We start from the raw sequence: 17,202 nt of genomic DNA on the forward strand, positions 1-17,202 counted from the left end.
TAAAAAGATGAATCTTTTGCAAACTAGCTCCGTTGAGGTACCTTGGTGGTTTTCTATGCAAGAACAAGCACAATTGCTTGATTTTTTTCAAGAATCGACCCAAATATGATACCAATTTATAGGGAAGCGGTGGAAGATTAATGAACATTTCTCTTGTTGAAGAATTAAACCTAGAAATCTCTAGACTCAATGAAAAACCATGGGAAATGAATAGGGGAAGATAGCGATAATAACTAGGGTTCTTTAGGGTTTCTTTTAGATGATGAAAAAAAGGTAAGGAATAATATTTGAACAATATAAACAAAAGATAAAGAACAATATAAACAAAATATAAAGAACTTAAAAGTAAAGTATGATAATCAAGAAATCAAAAGATCTCCCTTATGAAGGTGAACGGTAAAGATGATGATGGTGAGGATGAATTTATGGAAAATAGATGGATAAGTGTCCAATCGAACCCTCATAGTCGTAATGAAAAGGAAAATTGGAGTGTGAAGATTAATCTTTCTCATAAGAACTTGAAAGAACTCTAGGAGAAAAAGCTTCGAAGGCACAAGGCAATCAACACTTGCAAAAACAAAATCTCGTTATGTTATTAATCAAAGAAATATGTTTTAGAAAGTTGAATGAAGCCTACTTTATATAGGAGCTGATTTCTAAAGGTCCTAAATAACTAATGAATAAAATAATAAAAAACTAAACATGTTTTAACTCTAATTCCTAATAAAATAATAATAACTAAAAATAATGTTTTAACTCAACCTTAATTCCTAATAAAATAATGAATCTAATCCTAAAAGATAATGCATCATACTATGTTAAATTATATTACAAATAATCAATAAATTTTTTGAAAATTCGTAATATTTACAAAATCACGTATTAAGGAAGAGTTTTTACTTCTTCCTTTGATGTGAGCCTTGTGATGCATGTATCACCATCTACCCCTAAAGAGATTCTCATAGATCAACGACAAATTCGCAAGGAGATTGGGAACTTGAAACAAAAGTCAAAAGAGATCACAACCGATAAAAGCCAACCAAATGACCCACGGGTGGTGAGTGATTCTCAATGTGAAAATAAAAGAGTTTCTCAAAATATTTATGGGAGTGAAAAAGACAGGAGAGAGATCTTTTTTCAAAATAATCCATGCATTCTATTTCGTTTCAATGACTCTATTTTATTAACTATCACTAACATCATAGATTTGACTAGTGTATTTTCTTCTCTATTACAGGATTTTAAAGATGTCTTAAGTAACCCACCGGATGGTTTACCACCTACAAGAGGAATCGAGCATCAAATCGATATCATCCCCGTATCGGCCATACCAAACTGCACCACTTACTAATGTAATCATGAAGAAATGAAGGAATTGGAACGAATTGTTACAAAAAGGACACATCCGTGAGAGTCTTAGTCCTTGTTTGGTTCATGTCATTCTAGTTCTAAAGAAAGATGACACATTCCAAATTTGTGTAGATTGCCGACCTATCAATCGGATCACAATCAAATATGGGCATCATATTCTACACCTAGATTATATGTTTGATGAACTACATGGTGCATATATCTTCACCAAAATTGACTTGAAGGGTGGTTACCATCAAATTTGAATGAAAGAAGGTGACTAATGGAAAACATCATTCAAGATAAAGCTTGTATAAATGGCTTGTTATGCCCTTTGGACTCACAAACACTCCAAGCACCTTCATGAGATTAAAAACAAATGACATGCTCGATGGGTTGAGTTCATTGAATCTTTTCCTTACATCATAAAATATAAACAAGGGAAAGATAACATCATACCTGATGCATTATCTCGATGATACACGCTTATCACTCAAACACATGCTAATATTCTGGGTTTTGTACATATCAAAGAACTTTATCCTAACGATCTGGATTTTTCTTAGATTTATACATAATGTTTAAAAGGTGCTTTTAAAAAGATTTATCTTGTAGATGGTTTTCTTTTTCGTATGAACATGTTGTGTATACCACAAGGCTCTTTGCGAAAGTTATTGGTTCATGAGTCATATGTCGGAGGACTCATGGGACACTTCGGTGTTCAAAAAACACTCGACATGGTCATTGAACACTTCTTTTAGCCACACATGCGCAAAATAGTGGAGAAGATTTGTGCATCATGCATCAGTGCAGACAAGCAAAGTAAAAGGTATATCCTAATGGTTTGTACACACCTTTATTGATTTCTTCTTCTCCTTGGATCGATTTATCGATGGAATTTATACTTGGCCTACCCCGTACCAAGAAAAGGGCGTGATAGTGTTTTTTTGGTTGTGGATATATTCTCAAAGATATCACACTTTATTTCTTGCCATAAAATGGACGATGCCACACACGTTGCTAATTTATTCTTTTGAGAAATAGTTATCCTTTATGGCATTCCTCACACTATTGTGTTCGATCATGACACTAAGTTCATCAACCACTTTTGGAAGGTATTATGGGGTAAGATTGGAACAAAACTCCTATATTCCACCGTTTTTCATCCTCATATCGATGGACAAATTGAAGTAATCAATCAGATTTTAGGATCTTTACTAAGAACCGTGGTAGGTAAGAACACTCATAACTGGGAAAAATGTTTACCTTTTGTTGAGTTTTCTTATAACTTATCTATTCGCTCTACAACAAGTTACTCTCCATTCGAAATAGTTTATGGTTTTAACCCACTAACTACTTTGGATCTCATTCCCTTGCCTCCTTTAATGTTTCTAACTTGTCTCCTTTTGATATTTCAGATTATTTGAAGAATCCTTTTAAGAAAGGGGGAGATGATACATACACCACATGCCTTAAAGCTAAGGATTATGGATTTACTATACCAATTGGTCCTATCACACGAGTTCGGACCAAACTTGTTAAAGACAAGCTTCAAATCACAATTCAAGCATTCATATGTAAGGGCCTAATAGCAACATATTTTCAACGACTTTTTTGAAGGGGATCCAGTTGTTATCCTGTCAATATGTCCTCTTGAAATACAACCTTCTGTCTCTTAGTTTTGTAACGGTTCTTGAATCGCATCAATCCAATTTTGGGAACTCAAGATATGTTCATTTTAGTGAAGACAACGCATGCAGAAATTCCTATACGAGATTAATATGTGATTTTGTAAATATTACAAAATTTCAATATTTTTATTGATTATTTGAAATAAAATTTAATATAGAATGATGAATTATCTTTTAGGATTATATTTATTATTTTAGTAGGAATTTAGATCAAGTTAAAACATTATCCTTATTTTATTATTATTTTAATAGAATTAGGATAAAATCAAAACATTATCTTTACTCTTTAGTCATGTTAGGACTAGGACTCCTTTTCCTATATAAAGTATACTTCTCTCACAATTTTAAACATATTTTCTTGAATATTAATACAACTTGAGTATATCTTTGTAACTGCTAGTACTTGTGCCTTCGAAAATTCTTCTCCTGGAGTTTTTTCAAGTTCTTGTGATGGAGATTAATGTTCACACTCCAATTTTGCTTTTCATCATGACTAGAAGGGTTGGTTAGAGTCATATTATTGAGTTTGCCTTTTTATTATGACTAGGAGGGTTCGATACGACGTTATCCATCTATTTTCCACAAATCCAACCTTCCCATCATCCCCTTTTATCCTTCACCTTCACAAGGGAGATCTTTTGATATCTTGATTATCATAATTTATTTTAAGTTTTTTTTTTATATTTTTTTATATTGTTATAATATTGTTTCTTACCTTGTTTCCAACACCTAAAAGAAACCCTAAAGAACCCTAGTTGATGGCTCCACCCTCCCCTATTCCTTCCCCTTTATTCTTCATCGAGTCTAGAGCTTTCTAGGTTTGATTCTTCAATAATAGCAACGTTCATTAATCCACCACCACTTTGCTATCATTAACCTATTCAGTAACAGTTTGGAAGGCAATATCCGAGCCAATTCAGATAATTGAGACAACTTCGTTCTCTAAATTTAAGCCAGATTAATCTCCAAGGTAACAATGTTAGAATAAAATCATAATAAATATGAAAATAATCACGATCTAATCATGCCAAATCATCAAGAATAAAATACTAGATGTAGAAGTGTACCTGAATTAATCAATTGAAATCTTTGAATCTCTCTTGATTGTGATCTTCCAAGAAGATAAAGTTCTCTTGAGTATAAACTCTCTAATGGGGATAAGAGAAAATATGAGATAATCTATTTCTTAGGGACCATAACCCATTTATATAGCTGATTTAAGAATCAATTATTATTTGTACTTATAACTATGTCCCTCATCAAATTATAAATACAATTTTAGTAGAATCTACACTTTTATTTCCATGATACTTTTAATACCTTATGACTTTATAACATAATTGGTCACTTAATTTATTTCATATTTTATGATAAAAATTTACGTTAAAAGTATGTGCCCATAACTATGAATTTTAATCCAATAATCTTCTACTTGGGCAATATATGTTTCATGATAAAAGTATAACTGAGCTCAATATTTGTTATCATGCAATAGGTATTCTATAACAATCTCGTCCATCAACTGTATCCATATAGAATTAAAGCGACCTTTGTCATATCAATCATGACTAGACCCATAAATGATCACATATACAAACACAACCAAATGACATATATGAATCATGGAGCGTAGCATGGAAATTACATGCAATATGAATCGTACATGTCTATTTTCAATTTGTCCTCTTTAAACATCAGTGAGATCAAATTTTACGAAAACCATAGTGTGAATAAATCAAAGTAAACTTTATTTCTGCATAAAATAATCTTAAAATAAACATACTTAAACTAAAGTAACTGAAATTGTGTTTATAACAAACATACATTTTTAAAGTTACAAACTCTCACTATAACTAAATATCCTTAAATGATATTACACTCATATGAGTAATATGCTCATAAATGAATTTCTAATTTGTAAATCCTTAATTTTGTATCATAAGACAATTTTATAATTGCATAATATAAATCATCTCATCAATGTTACCATTGAGAGACACAATTTTGAAATCCAACTTATGAAACTCAAAATCAGATATAAGCAACAAGTATCGTATGATGAAAGTTTCTTTAAATGAAATCAAAGAGAAAGTCTCTACAAAATTAATGTATTATTTTTGAGTATATCCTTTAGATACAAGATTTGCCTTATACCTGTCAACATCACCGTTTGCATATATTTTGGTTTTAAATATCCATTTGCAACTAATTAACTTTGCACATTCAGGTAATGAGACAATTTCTCAAACTTCATTATCTTGTATAAAACTTATAGTTTTCTTACATGACATTTTTTTTAGAGTCAAAACTTTTATGACATGACAAAAGTTGATTAGATCATCCTTTTTCATTCCACTGTCATCCTTATTTCTTGGAGAAATGCAACATAATCATTTAAATAACATTTCTCTCATATCATGGACCTTCTTAATGACACTTGTTCTTCGAGGTTGTTGAGTTTGTTCTTCTGAAACAATTTCTCATCTTAAATGGGGAGATGTTCAAGTTTATCTTGTTATGGTTCTAGATTCACTTCTTGATTAATGGCATGTATGAAAACATGAATATAATAAAAGGTGATAATAGGAATTAGAAGCAATTCCTCAAACCTTATTTCTCCCTCCAAATTCAACATCCTCAAAAATAATGTTATAGATGTAACCTTAAAATATTTTTAATCGTGAGATCATAAAACATATAACCCTTAAATCTCTCAGAATAACCAAAGTAGTTGTTTAATATTTTAGAATTCAATTTCTCCTCATATGTCCTAACTTATTACAAAAGAGAAAACCCTTTGTATCATATTATTGTCTCTTTTACGTTGGACCCCTTAATAACTACATTCTGATTTTTTTTACCTTTATCTTTATATGTACTTGTAAAATGAGTACTTTTAAACTTATTATCTTCAACCTTTCTTCATCTTACACACAATGAAAAATGAGCTCATTTAGAGTTTTCTCTCTTTGAGTTGATTAAACTCTATAAGAAGCGATACTGATATCATAAGAACAAATAATTCTTCAAAGTAAAAAACTCAATCTTAAGTGCCTTAAGTCTTGAAATAATATGAAACATATTCATAATGTACTCCCCTCTTATTTTCTTGAACCTTATAATTTATAGACATCAAAGAAGTTAAAAGTTATGTCATTTAAACCTTATTGTTTTTGGAAAAACATTTCTCAATTTCGTCAAGAAAATTATTGGCCTAAGTAATCTTTTCAATTTATGTGCCCCTAAAGGCATCTAAAATATTTTGCTTCATGATTACAAGACTCATGTAATTTGAACAAATAGCATCTCTCAAAATCCCTTATACCAATTAAAGATGTTATCCCCCATAGGTGGTGAAAATTATTATTTCCTTAAAGCAAAGTCTATTTTCATACAACCAAAACCTTATGTAAGTGCAATTTACCATTCATTAAAATTTGTTTTCCTAAGCATGTGTATAAAATATATATTAACATATATTATGATAGAAATAAATAAATAATTAACTAAAAATAGAACAAAACATAAATAAAATTTAAGCTCACATTAATATTCTTAAGTAAGCAAATAAATTAAAAAATAATGGCTAATTCATGTCTCAATATACCAAACACTACATCAATATCAAGTCTTTAGACAATAATATTAACAGTAAACGGTATTATTGTTGTAGTAATCAAACATTGACAATAAATTAAGTCGAACAAAAGACTAATCTTTGGACTAATGTAATGCTCACATAAAATACCTTATAATTGTCACATATTATTACCACATGTGTCGTTTGAAATCCGACCAAATATTAACTTTCCTTCGGGCAAATTAATAAATGTATGCAAGGTATGACTCATAAATATATCGGTAAAGAGGAAAGGGGATGGAGCGAAGTGAACATTAATTATCCTTACAAAGAAAGTCTCGTAGTAGGGGTTACGATTATGTGGGTTGGGGTAGCCCCCGTGGTACGGTATATGGTTAATTTTGTAATTATGCACCTGGGTTTTCTATTATAAATAGAGATGTAACCTAAACCCATGAGATATTGAATAAAACTTCTAATGCCGCCTAGGCACCGAGGACGTAAGCACATTACCGAACCTCGTTAAAATTCTTGTGTTCTTTCATTTACTTTGCCCGATTCTTTAACAATTGGTATAAGAAGATCATTACCATGTTTGAGGAGATGGAGTCTTTGAAACACAATCGTACATGGGAGTTAGTTCCCATTCCTAAGGGTAAGAAGTCGATTGGTTGCAAATGGGTGTATAAGAAGAAACCAAATTGTGGCATATGCGTCTTGCTCATCTTAATGAATGTGGTATGGCTGAATTACATAAAAAAAATATATTGCATGGTGTTAAAAGCTGTAAGCTCGATTTTTGTAAGTATTGTGTTCTTGGTAAACAGACTAAAGTTCGTTTCAAGACTATGAAACACACAACTAAAGATATTCTTGATTATGTGCATTCTAATGTATGGGGGAATTCCACGTCATCATCTTTGGGTGGATCTAGGTATTATGTTACATTTATTGATGATTTTTCAAAGAAAGTTTGGGTGTAATTTTTGAAACAAAAGTCTGACATTTTTGAGAAGTTCAAGCTGTGGAAAGCTGAGGTAGGAAACCAAACAGGATGAAAAATTAAGTGTTTTTGGTCTGACAATGGTACGGAGTACACAGATACACAGTTTCTAAACTTCTGTAAGGAGCACGAGATTAAGAGGCATTTTACAGTGCGCAAGACACCACAACAGAATGGTATTGCGGAACAGATGAATAGGTCGTTGAATGAAAGAGCCAGATGTTTGCGGTTGAATGCAGGGCTTCCAAAACACTTCTGGACTGAGGCTGTTAACATGGCGTGTTATCTTATCAATAGATCGCCAAGGGCATCATTGGTTGGGAAAGTTGCAGAAGAGGTATGGACTGGTCATGAAGTTAGTTTTGATCACTTACGGATTTTTGGTTGTCCTGCTTATGTGTATGTACCTGCTGATGAGAGATCCAAACTTGATGCAAAATCGAAGGAGTGCATTTTTATAGGTTAGAAAAAAGGTGTCAAAGGATTCAAGTTCTGGGATCCAGTTGCGAAGAAAATTGTGATCAGTAGAGATGCTATTTTTGATGAACAGTCCATGTTACAGCAGAAGACAGGCACGACAGTGGTGGATTTCGAGCAGTTTCCAGTTGAGAAAATAAAAACTTCTCAATCGACTTCTAGTGGTTCCTCTAAGGATGATTTGCAGGATTATAGTCTCGCTAGAGACAGGGTGAGATGGACAAATATAAAGCCTCCGAACAGATTGGGTTTTGAAGACTTGGTATCTTTTGCACTTAATGTTAGCAGTGATGATCCGGTTACTTTTCATGATGCAGTTACTAGTCAGGAAAATGACTTAAGGAGATGGAGTCTTTGAAACGCAATCGTACATGGGAGTTAGTTCCCTTCCTGAGGGTAAGAAGTCGATTGGTTGCAAAGGGTTTTTCACAGCAGAAAGGAGTTGATTATGATGAAATTTCTTCTCCTGTGGTCAGACACACTTCAATCCGAGCAGTACTTGCATTGGTGGCTAGTTGGGATTTGCATTTAGAGCAGATGGATGTTAAAACTGCCTTTTTGCATGGTGATTTAGATGAGCAGATCTACATGCGATAGCCTGAAGGTTTCACTCAACCTGAAAACGAGCATTTAGTTTGCAGATTGAAGAAATCTTTGTACGGGTTGAAACAGTCTCCGAGACAGTGGTATAAACGGTTTGACTCCTATATGATCACGATTGGCTACAACCGATGTGAGTATGATTGTTGTGTATGTTGATGATGGTTCTTTTATTTTTATGTTACTGTATGTTGATGATATGTTGATTGTTGCGAAGAACATGGATAATGTTATCGGTTTGAAAATCTTATTGAGTCAGGAATTTGATATGAAAGATTTAGTGATGCAAAGAAAATTCTTGGAATGGAAATTTTCAGGGACAGAGACTCAAGGAAACTGTGGCTATCTCAAAGGGGTTATGTTGAGAAAATGCTAGAAAGTTTTGCGATGAGGACGCAAAACCAGTTAGCACTCCATTGGCGAACCACTTTAAGCTCTCATCAGAACAATGCCCTAAGACAGATAAGAAAGCTGAAGATATGGAAAAGGTTCTGTATTCTAATGTTGTTGGCTGCTTGATGTATGCAATAGTATGTACTTGTCCTGATTTAGCTCATGCTATTAGTCAAGTTTGTAAGTACATGTCTAAACTAGGTAAGCAACATTGGGAAGCAGTCAAGTGGATATTTCAGTACTTAAAGGGTACTGTGGGACATGGTATTGTTTTTGGTAGTCAGCGGGATAATCCTTTGGTTGTAGAATATGTGGATTCAGACTATGCAAGTGACTTGGATAATAGAAGATCTACGACAGGGTATGTTTTTACTCTTGGTGGAGGACCTATTTGTTGGAAGTCTACTGTTCAATATGTTGTGGCACTATCTATAACTGAAGCTGAATACATGGCAGCGGTTGAAGCTGCAAAAGAATCTTTATGGCTAACTGGTTTAGTGAAGGAGTTGGGAGTTCAGCAAGGTGGAGTTCAGTTGCTTTGCGACAATCAAAGTGCTATTCACTTGGCTAAGAATCAGGTATATCGTGCTAGAACTAAGCATATTGATGTACGTTTTCACAAGATCAGAGAGTTGGTTGCATCTGGAGAGGTTTTGTTTCAAAAGGTACATACTGATGAGAATGCCGCTGATATGTTCACCAAGCCAGTTATGATAGACAAGTTCAAGTATTGCTTAGACTTGTTGAATGTTTCGAGTTGTTAAAGAATTAAGGTAACCCAACCCACATTGAATCTTTCCTAAGGGGCAGGATATTTGCCAAGGTGGAGATTTGTAAGGTATTATATACCAGGGTTTTCTATTATAAATAGAGATGTAACCTAAACCTATGAGATATTAAATAAAACTTCTAGCGCCGTCTAGGCACCGAGGACGTAAGAACATTATCGAACCTCATTAAAATTCTTGTGTTCTTTCGTTTACTTTGCCCGATTCTTCAACAATGTATGAATCACAAGAAACACATAATCATCTTAATATTTTACAGAAATCAATTTACACAAAAGAGGTCACTTTGGCGGTATTTTGTTTCAACTAATCTATCAAAATATTAGACTTAGTCAAATAATGAATTAATTTGTTTCAATATATATATATTCTAATAAACAACAATCAAATCTGAAATTTTGATCAAATCGAATTGAGTATGTATATATATATTGCATTGACAATATAAATAAAATCATATAAATATTGTCAATCAATTAATTTCTCTTAATATAAAATTTCAATTATACTAAAAGATAACCAAAATAATAATTTTGAATACATTTAAGCCTCATCTCAAGATATCAGACACTTTATTAATATTTTATCTTTAGACAAAATATTCACTTTAAGTGATATCTGGTGTGGTAATCAAACACTGATAATAAGAACATATCGAGCAAAAATCTTTGGGTTGATTTATTACTCACACATCAAATCGAATATTATTACATGTTTATTACCAAAGTTGCAAATGTCATTATGTCAACTATTAATCTTCCTTTGGGCCAAGCAATACTAACATATCCCAAGTTACATGTATATAACCTTCATATTTTAAAAATAAAACATTTTCCACAATAGAGATCACTTTAAAGACTTAATGCTTTAATTAAGTTGTCTCAAAATAAATATTAATATTCAAATTTAATATTTCCGTAATTATCAAAGATCAAAACTAAATTTTTTTATTGCACTACAATTTCTAAATAACCCAAAAATAAGGTTACATAAATAGTGCTATCAAAAAACGAAAACTCAAGTCTTTGATTGTTTCTGGAAAATTCCTTAGACATTCATTTAATTCATAACTTCGTAAAATACAAAATACAAACCGAATTAAAAAAAAATAATATTTAACCAGAAGTAAAAAAATCAGAATGCGTACTAATGAATTAAAATTTTAATCAAACTGAATCGTATATTTCAATGCCAAATATATATTCTATAATCTATAACAGTCAAAAAAAAAATGAATTTTCTAATTATGTAATGGTTTCGAAGTAACTCATAATAAGATTGTTTAAATAACATTATTAAAAATAAAGAACTTAAATCTCTTATTGTTTCACGAAAAATTCTTTAAACATGTCTTAAAAAATTTATGTAAAACTTTTAAGGAAAAAAGTCAAACCAAATGCATCATAATTTCTAGAATTTAACCAAATACTTAGTAGCTATAATTCAGAAGATGTCAATAGCTTATTCAAAAGCAAAATAACTAAATTAATAGCCCAACTAAAACCTTTGAATTCATACCGAAAAGGATTACTCGTTTGTTATTTCTTTCGAAGTTAAGCTAACAATTTTCGGTACACTAAAGTAAATATTTAACATAAAACCAAGTGTTCAAGGAAATTACCAAATTTTAATATCAAGAACCATGAAAAGAAATCACGAATCATCAACTAAAGATGTAATGTGACAGGGTGGTGATATCATTTGTTAGAACCAAATCATAATAAATATAAAAACAACCATATATAATCAAATTATGTAAAATCATCAAGAATAAAATATTAGATGAGGAAGCGTGCCTGAATTAATCGGTTGAAATCTTTGAATCTCTCTTAGTTGTGATCTTTCAAGAAGATATAATTAGTTTTTTTTAGTATAAACTCTCTGATGTGGATAAGATAAAATACAAAATGATTTATTTCTAGCTAATTTAAGAATTATTTATTGTTTGTACATATAACTCTGTCCCTCGTCGAATTATAAATACAACTTTGATACTATTTACACTTTTATTTCCACAATACTTCTAATACCTTATGACTTTATAACATAATTGATCACTTGATTTATTTCATATTTTATGATAACCATATACGTTAAAAATATGTATCTATAAATATAGATTTTAATCCAACAAACATTCCTATGCAAGTTTTTAAGAAATATTCAACATCTAAATCTAGTCAAACTGTTAACTTGTTGATCAAACATAAATTTCCAAGGCTATAATTTTGGAATTCGTGGCAAATGAAAGTTTAAAGAGTATCACGACATTGCGATAGATGTGGAACATAGATTACTTTCATCGTCATTGGTGATTTTTTTCCGCTCTCGGTTCTAAAGTTTTATCTTGAATAATCTGGATGGACCCACGTTGCATACCTGTTTTTAGTGGGTGAGTCTCCCAATAGAGATTTTTTTACATATACAAAGACTCAAACTTGAGACCATACTTAAGGGATATCAAGTTGTTTACCACTTAAATCAACCCTAATTAATTAGTCCATTGTCTTTTGATTCTATATTTTAATTCGATTCAACCATTTTGAAAAAAAATATAGAAAAATAAGGAAAAATTATATTCATAACGAAAAAAGGGATATGAAAGAACCAGCTAGAATGTGTTATATAAATGGTATGAGACCTCATGGATGAAGTTCCATTTTTTTTAAGGAACCATAATTGAAATAATTTTTTTTGGAAGGGACTAATTGAAAACTTACCTTTATATTAACTTATATTCTTATATATTTTTGGGCAAATTATGAAATCCATCACTCAACTTTCTTCTCACTCTTATTTTGATCATTCAAATTTAAATATTTTCAATTTACTCACCAATTTTTTTAATTTGTTCCTATTTTGATCACTTGAGCGTTAAATCATAAATGAAAAGTAACATGGAAGCCACATGTGCTGGTGTGGATTGATTTGTGTTGACATGACATTCATTTTATTTTTTATTTTATCTTCGTCATCCAAAGACGAAAGTTTTATAGTTTTATCCATATATCATGTAGACACTAAAATCACCGTTCTCTGACATCTTGTCTGACCATTCAAGACACCGGAGAACTTGTCTCATGATTAATAATTAAATTGTAAGTTTAGAATCAAAACTTTACCTTACATTAAGATGCAAGTTTAGAATCAATTCCTACACTCAATTATACGTGTCCATAATAACTTTCAGTGCGACAAACTTATTGGTTAAGGGATTTGTTGTTATCTATTGAGCTCTTGAGTTCGAGCACCTTAGTGCTATTACGAACATTGTGGGTATCGTGATTGTGAAATGACAGTTTCGGACGACACCTTTACCGTTGTATAATGATCGCTATTCAGATAACCGACCACTATTTAAATCCTTTATTATTACTTTTCATTGTTAATGGAGATGACTTCTTGTCAGATTAGTTTGTCGTCCCTCCAGTCGAGTATTGATATTGATATTGTTATTTGTAGATATAAAGCAATAAAAATATTCTTCTTTTCGAGAGAGTAACATTTTAGATTTTCTAAAAAAATAGGTTGATAATTAAATTATAAGTTTAGAATCAAAATTTTACCTTGCATTAAGATGCAAGTTTAGAATCAATTCCTATACTTAATTATATTTGTCTTGACAACTTTCTTTCTATTTGTGAAAGTGAAAATGAATTACAATTGTTTTTTAAATTATATAAAATTGAACACTTTATTTTTTTATTTGCTAATATTATAAAAAAATTATTGGAAAATGTGAATTTGAGAAGAAGAAGAAAAATTAAAAGCAACAAATTTGAGAAGAACCTCTAATTTATTTATGAATAAACACAGAAAATGCAATCGTTCACTTCATCACTTATAAATGACTTACAAGTGAGACGTGACTTATTATCTTGTAACAGTTCTTACACAACACACTTTTATTTTTCAGACAAGGAAAATAAACACAATAAAACCAGCAATCAAGCAGAACCAATGCAACTCCATGTTCAGACATGTTGAAACCAAGCTTTCACATCTTACAATTGAATCTGCTACTTTGATCCATCCCCATTGAACCTTACAGAAAATGGAACCAAGAAAAAATAATTAATATTGTTGATGAGCCATGATTGAAACTGCAAAGTTAAATCAAAGTAGAAAAATATTTACAGAGGGGGAATTAACAAAGGAGCATACCTTGTATTTGATAATCATGTTTTCGTCCAATTTTAGCGATCTGCTTGAGTTTTGTAAAGCGCAACTGGTTCATAAATGTTGAACTCAGCTGGCTTTACACATTCCCAATGGACTGTATAATTGCATGTAGAGTCTGCACATTCGAGAGCCAAATCTTCGCAGAGCTTACTGCATTTGTGACATTGAAGATAATAATGAGGCTTGCGTACAAAAGTAAGAGGATGTTGGTGGTGGCCTTCTGCTTTGGACATGCTTCCAGGTTTGATCAACAGACGGCTTTGAGGGACACATTGTGGATGAGCAGAAAAATCACAAGTTGCACAATGATAAAACCAGTGATTTGGATTTCTTTTTTTCTCACAGATGTCACAGTAAAGATATTTTGAATAATCATTGACCTCCTGATATGTGAGTGCCAGCGGATGTTCATCACGCCTGTCTCGAATTATAAGCGGCAATGATTGACAAAAAAAGTCCAGATTGAAATCACAACGCCTGCATCTGTGTAGGTTTGTCCATAATTTACCGCAACCTTTACAATTCCCTTTGACCTCTTTTAAAAAGAAGAGAGGGTGTTCATGTGCTGGATGTGTGATTCTATAATCTCTGCTAACCACACATGGAAGGCAAAAACGCGAATTACATGCTTCACATTTATAGGCAAAGCCGCTACTCTCACATTCGCAAACTCTGCATTTGAAAATGTAGCCGACAACAAGGCTGAGTCCTTGTTGATGTCGATGAGACCAACGCAACTTCTTCCTGAGTGATTCAGCACAAGTTTTGTGAAGATAGAAGTCACAGTACGAGGAACAATAGTAAAATGAGGTTGAGATGAGTAGCATGCAACCATCACAAGTCTTATCATTATCCATGAAATTGTCACTTAATATCAGATGATGTGCATGACTGAAATGTTCTATTCTTGTCATTTCTCCACCCTCATTTTGCTCAATTACACGAGTGACGGGATTAATGGATGCCCAATCATCATCACGTCCCTCGTCTAAATCTTTTGCCTCAATTACTTCGTACCAGCCTTCTACCATTGCACACTTCACATGGGCAATAAAATTGCAATCTGAGCAATAGTAACTCCCATAGTCTATATTAACCTCGGTGTCACAAAACTCACAATTCTGATTCTTAAACTCATTTCCTGAGAGGAAATAGTTGTGAAAAATAGGGTGATGATGCCGTGGGACTTTTATAATAGGAGGTATTGAGGCGCATTTTTGATGGATTACAAGGGTGCATGCAGAGCACATATAGGAAATTGAATTCCCTTCGAGGCCACATGCATCGCAAATGAACGAGGCTATTTTCCAGACCAGAGCGAATGGGTGTTGATGATATTTTCCTTTAATGAAAGGTGGTGGTGTTGCGCACTTGATATGAAGAGCAAACTTACAAGGTGAACAAGAATAAACAAATTTCTCATTTTGGGTTTCTTGACATGCCTTGCAAGGTATATTTTCATGGTTAGACTGTAAAACAAGAGCGTGTCTACGATGGGAGGGGTTACTGATTTTAGAAGGTAACTCCGCACATTTAATGTGAACAGGAAACTTACACGGTGAACAACAATAAAGAAATCCCCTACGTCGTGTCCGTTGGCATATGTTACAGGAGGAACGTTCACCATTAAACTGTAGAACAAGAGGGTGTTGTTTGTGAAAGGGATGGTTGATTTCATGGGGTAGTTGGGCACATTTCTTGTGTAGGTTGAACCCAAAATCGATAGAAAAGTATGTAGACTCTCCTAATGGTTCCCAACACCCAAAACACACAGAGTTTTCAAGTGATTTGTCACCCTCTCCCGGGACCACTGGTGGTTCAATGGTGGCTATGTGTTTAAGCTCTTCAGTTTTCTTTTCGGCTATGCTAAGGGTAAATAAAGCACATTTGATATGCAAGTCTATTTCACAAGAACAATGATAAATAAAGAACTCACATTTTTCACCGCAAAAATCACAAATACATCGTCCATAGTATGGTGGTGGTTTTGGTAGAAGACGAAGAGGGTGTTGGCGATGGAAAGGGTGAGCAATGTCTGAAGGTGCCTCCGCACATTTGTTGTGGAGTGAAAATCCACATTCCGGACAGCTGAAGAATGGACCGGACACCGTCTCTCCACATCTCCCGCAATGAGCTTCTTTGGTTTCATTGCTCCTCTCCTCGTTGAACACCATTGGATGTTGGTGCCCAAAGTTCTGAGACTCCATCTCAAACTCTCTTTTTCTGTATGTTTCAACTCTGAATGAGATCATGTGTGTAAGATTATCATGGTTTTCAGAACCCACATACTAGGGTTTATATTAAACTTGTGATTCCTTCAAATCTTGAAAAGAAGGAAAAGTATATATACTCTTCCTTTTCCTTTTTATTTTAATTATATATATATATATTTAGGATTTGATATTATATGTAAATGCATATATTTATAACATAGTGGTTAATAAAAAAGTTTGAGTAAATTAAGTCTTATAGTAAACAAAATAATATTACTACTAAATTATAGTGAATTAAATCTAAATTTGATTCTCGTATTCTTTGAGTGAGCAACAAAATGGTTGAGGATCATTTAAGTTACAAAGTTTAGAATCAAAATTTTATGCTGCAAGTTTAGGATATTTATAAAATAATTCTAAATTTCACAAGTAAGGTATTTATATTTATTCATTTGAAATACACAACTACATAAAAATTATATAAATTAAGTCTTATGATAAAAAGAATATTATTAACGTGTTATAGTGAATTAAATTTAAAGTTGATATTTTTTGTTCTTTGAGTGAGAAACAAAACGATGTGGGGATTATTTATGTTACAAAGTTTAGAATCGAAACTTTACGTTATATGAAGTTGCAAGTTCAGGATATTTATAAAAAGTTTCCTTTCGAAATATTTGAGGTTCTTCCTTTGCCTATTTTGAAAGATATGCCAACCCTTTATTTTCATGGTCTTGCACTTGGGGTTGCCCCAATGGCGGAACATAATAGAAGCTAGTGGGGACCACGGTCCCCTCAAAATTTTAAAAATCATGATTTAGATCTTTAAATCTTTTAAAATATACACTTTGGTCCCCAGAAAATTTTTAAAAATTCATATTAATTCTTAAATTTTTTAAATATTCTTAATTAAACCCCTCACATA

General features: G+C 32.3%; 2 protein-coding genes across 2 annotated transcripts in view; both read right to left on the reverse strand.

Moving 5' to 3' along the window:
• Positions 1-15,741, reverse strand: part of LOC120125763 (peroxisomal membrane protein PMP22-like) — a 42,483-nt gene extending 26,742 nt beyond the window's left edge. The window contains exons 1-2 of the mRNA XM_039144110.1: positions 15,725-15,741; positions 10,216-10,240 (exon numbers count right to left, since the gene is read on the reverse strand). The gene's annotated coding sequence lies outside the window, so the exon portion shown is untranslated. The remainder of the gene's footprint in view (positions 1-10,215; positions 10,241-15,724) is intronic.
• LOC120125777 lies at positions 14,079-16,271 on the reverse strand. The gene has a single exon (XM_039144120.1). The coding sequence runs from the start codon at positions 16,269-16,271 to the stop codon at positions 14,079-14,081; it is 2,193 nt and encodes a 730-aa protein (XP_039000051.1).
• Positions 16,272-17,202: the final 931 nt, after the last annotated feature.

Source organism: Hibiscus syriacus, unplaced genomic scaffold (assembly GCF_006381635.1).
Source record: "Hibiscus syriacus cultivar Baekdansim isolate YM2019G1 unplaced genomic scaffold, ASM638163v2 tig00110443_pilon, whole genome shotgun sequence".
Classification (NCBI taxonomy): domain Eukaryota; kingdom Viridiplantae; phylum Streptophyta; class Magnoliopsida; order Malvales; family Malvaceae; genus Hibiscus; species Hibiscus syriacus.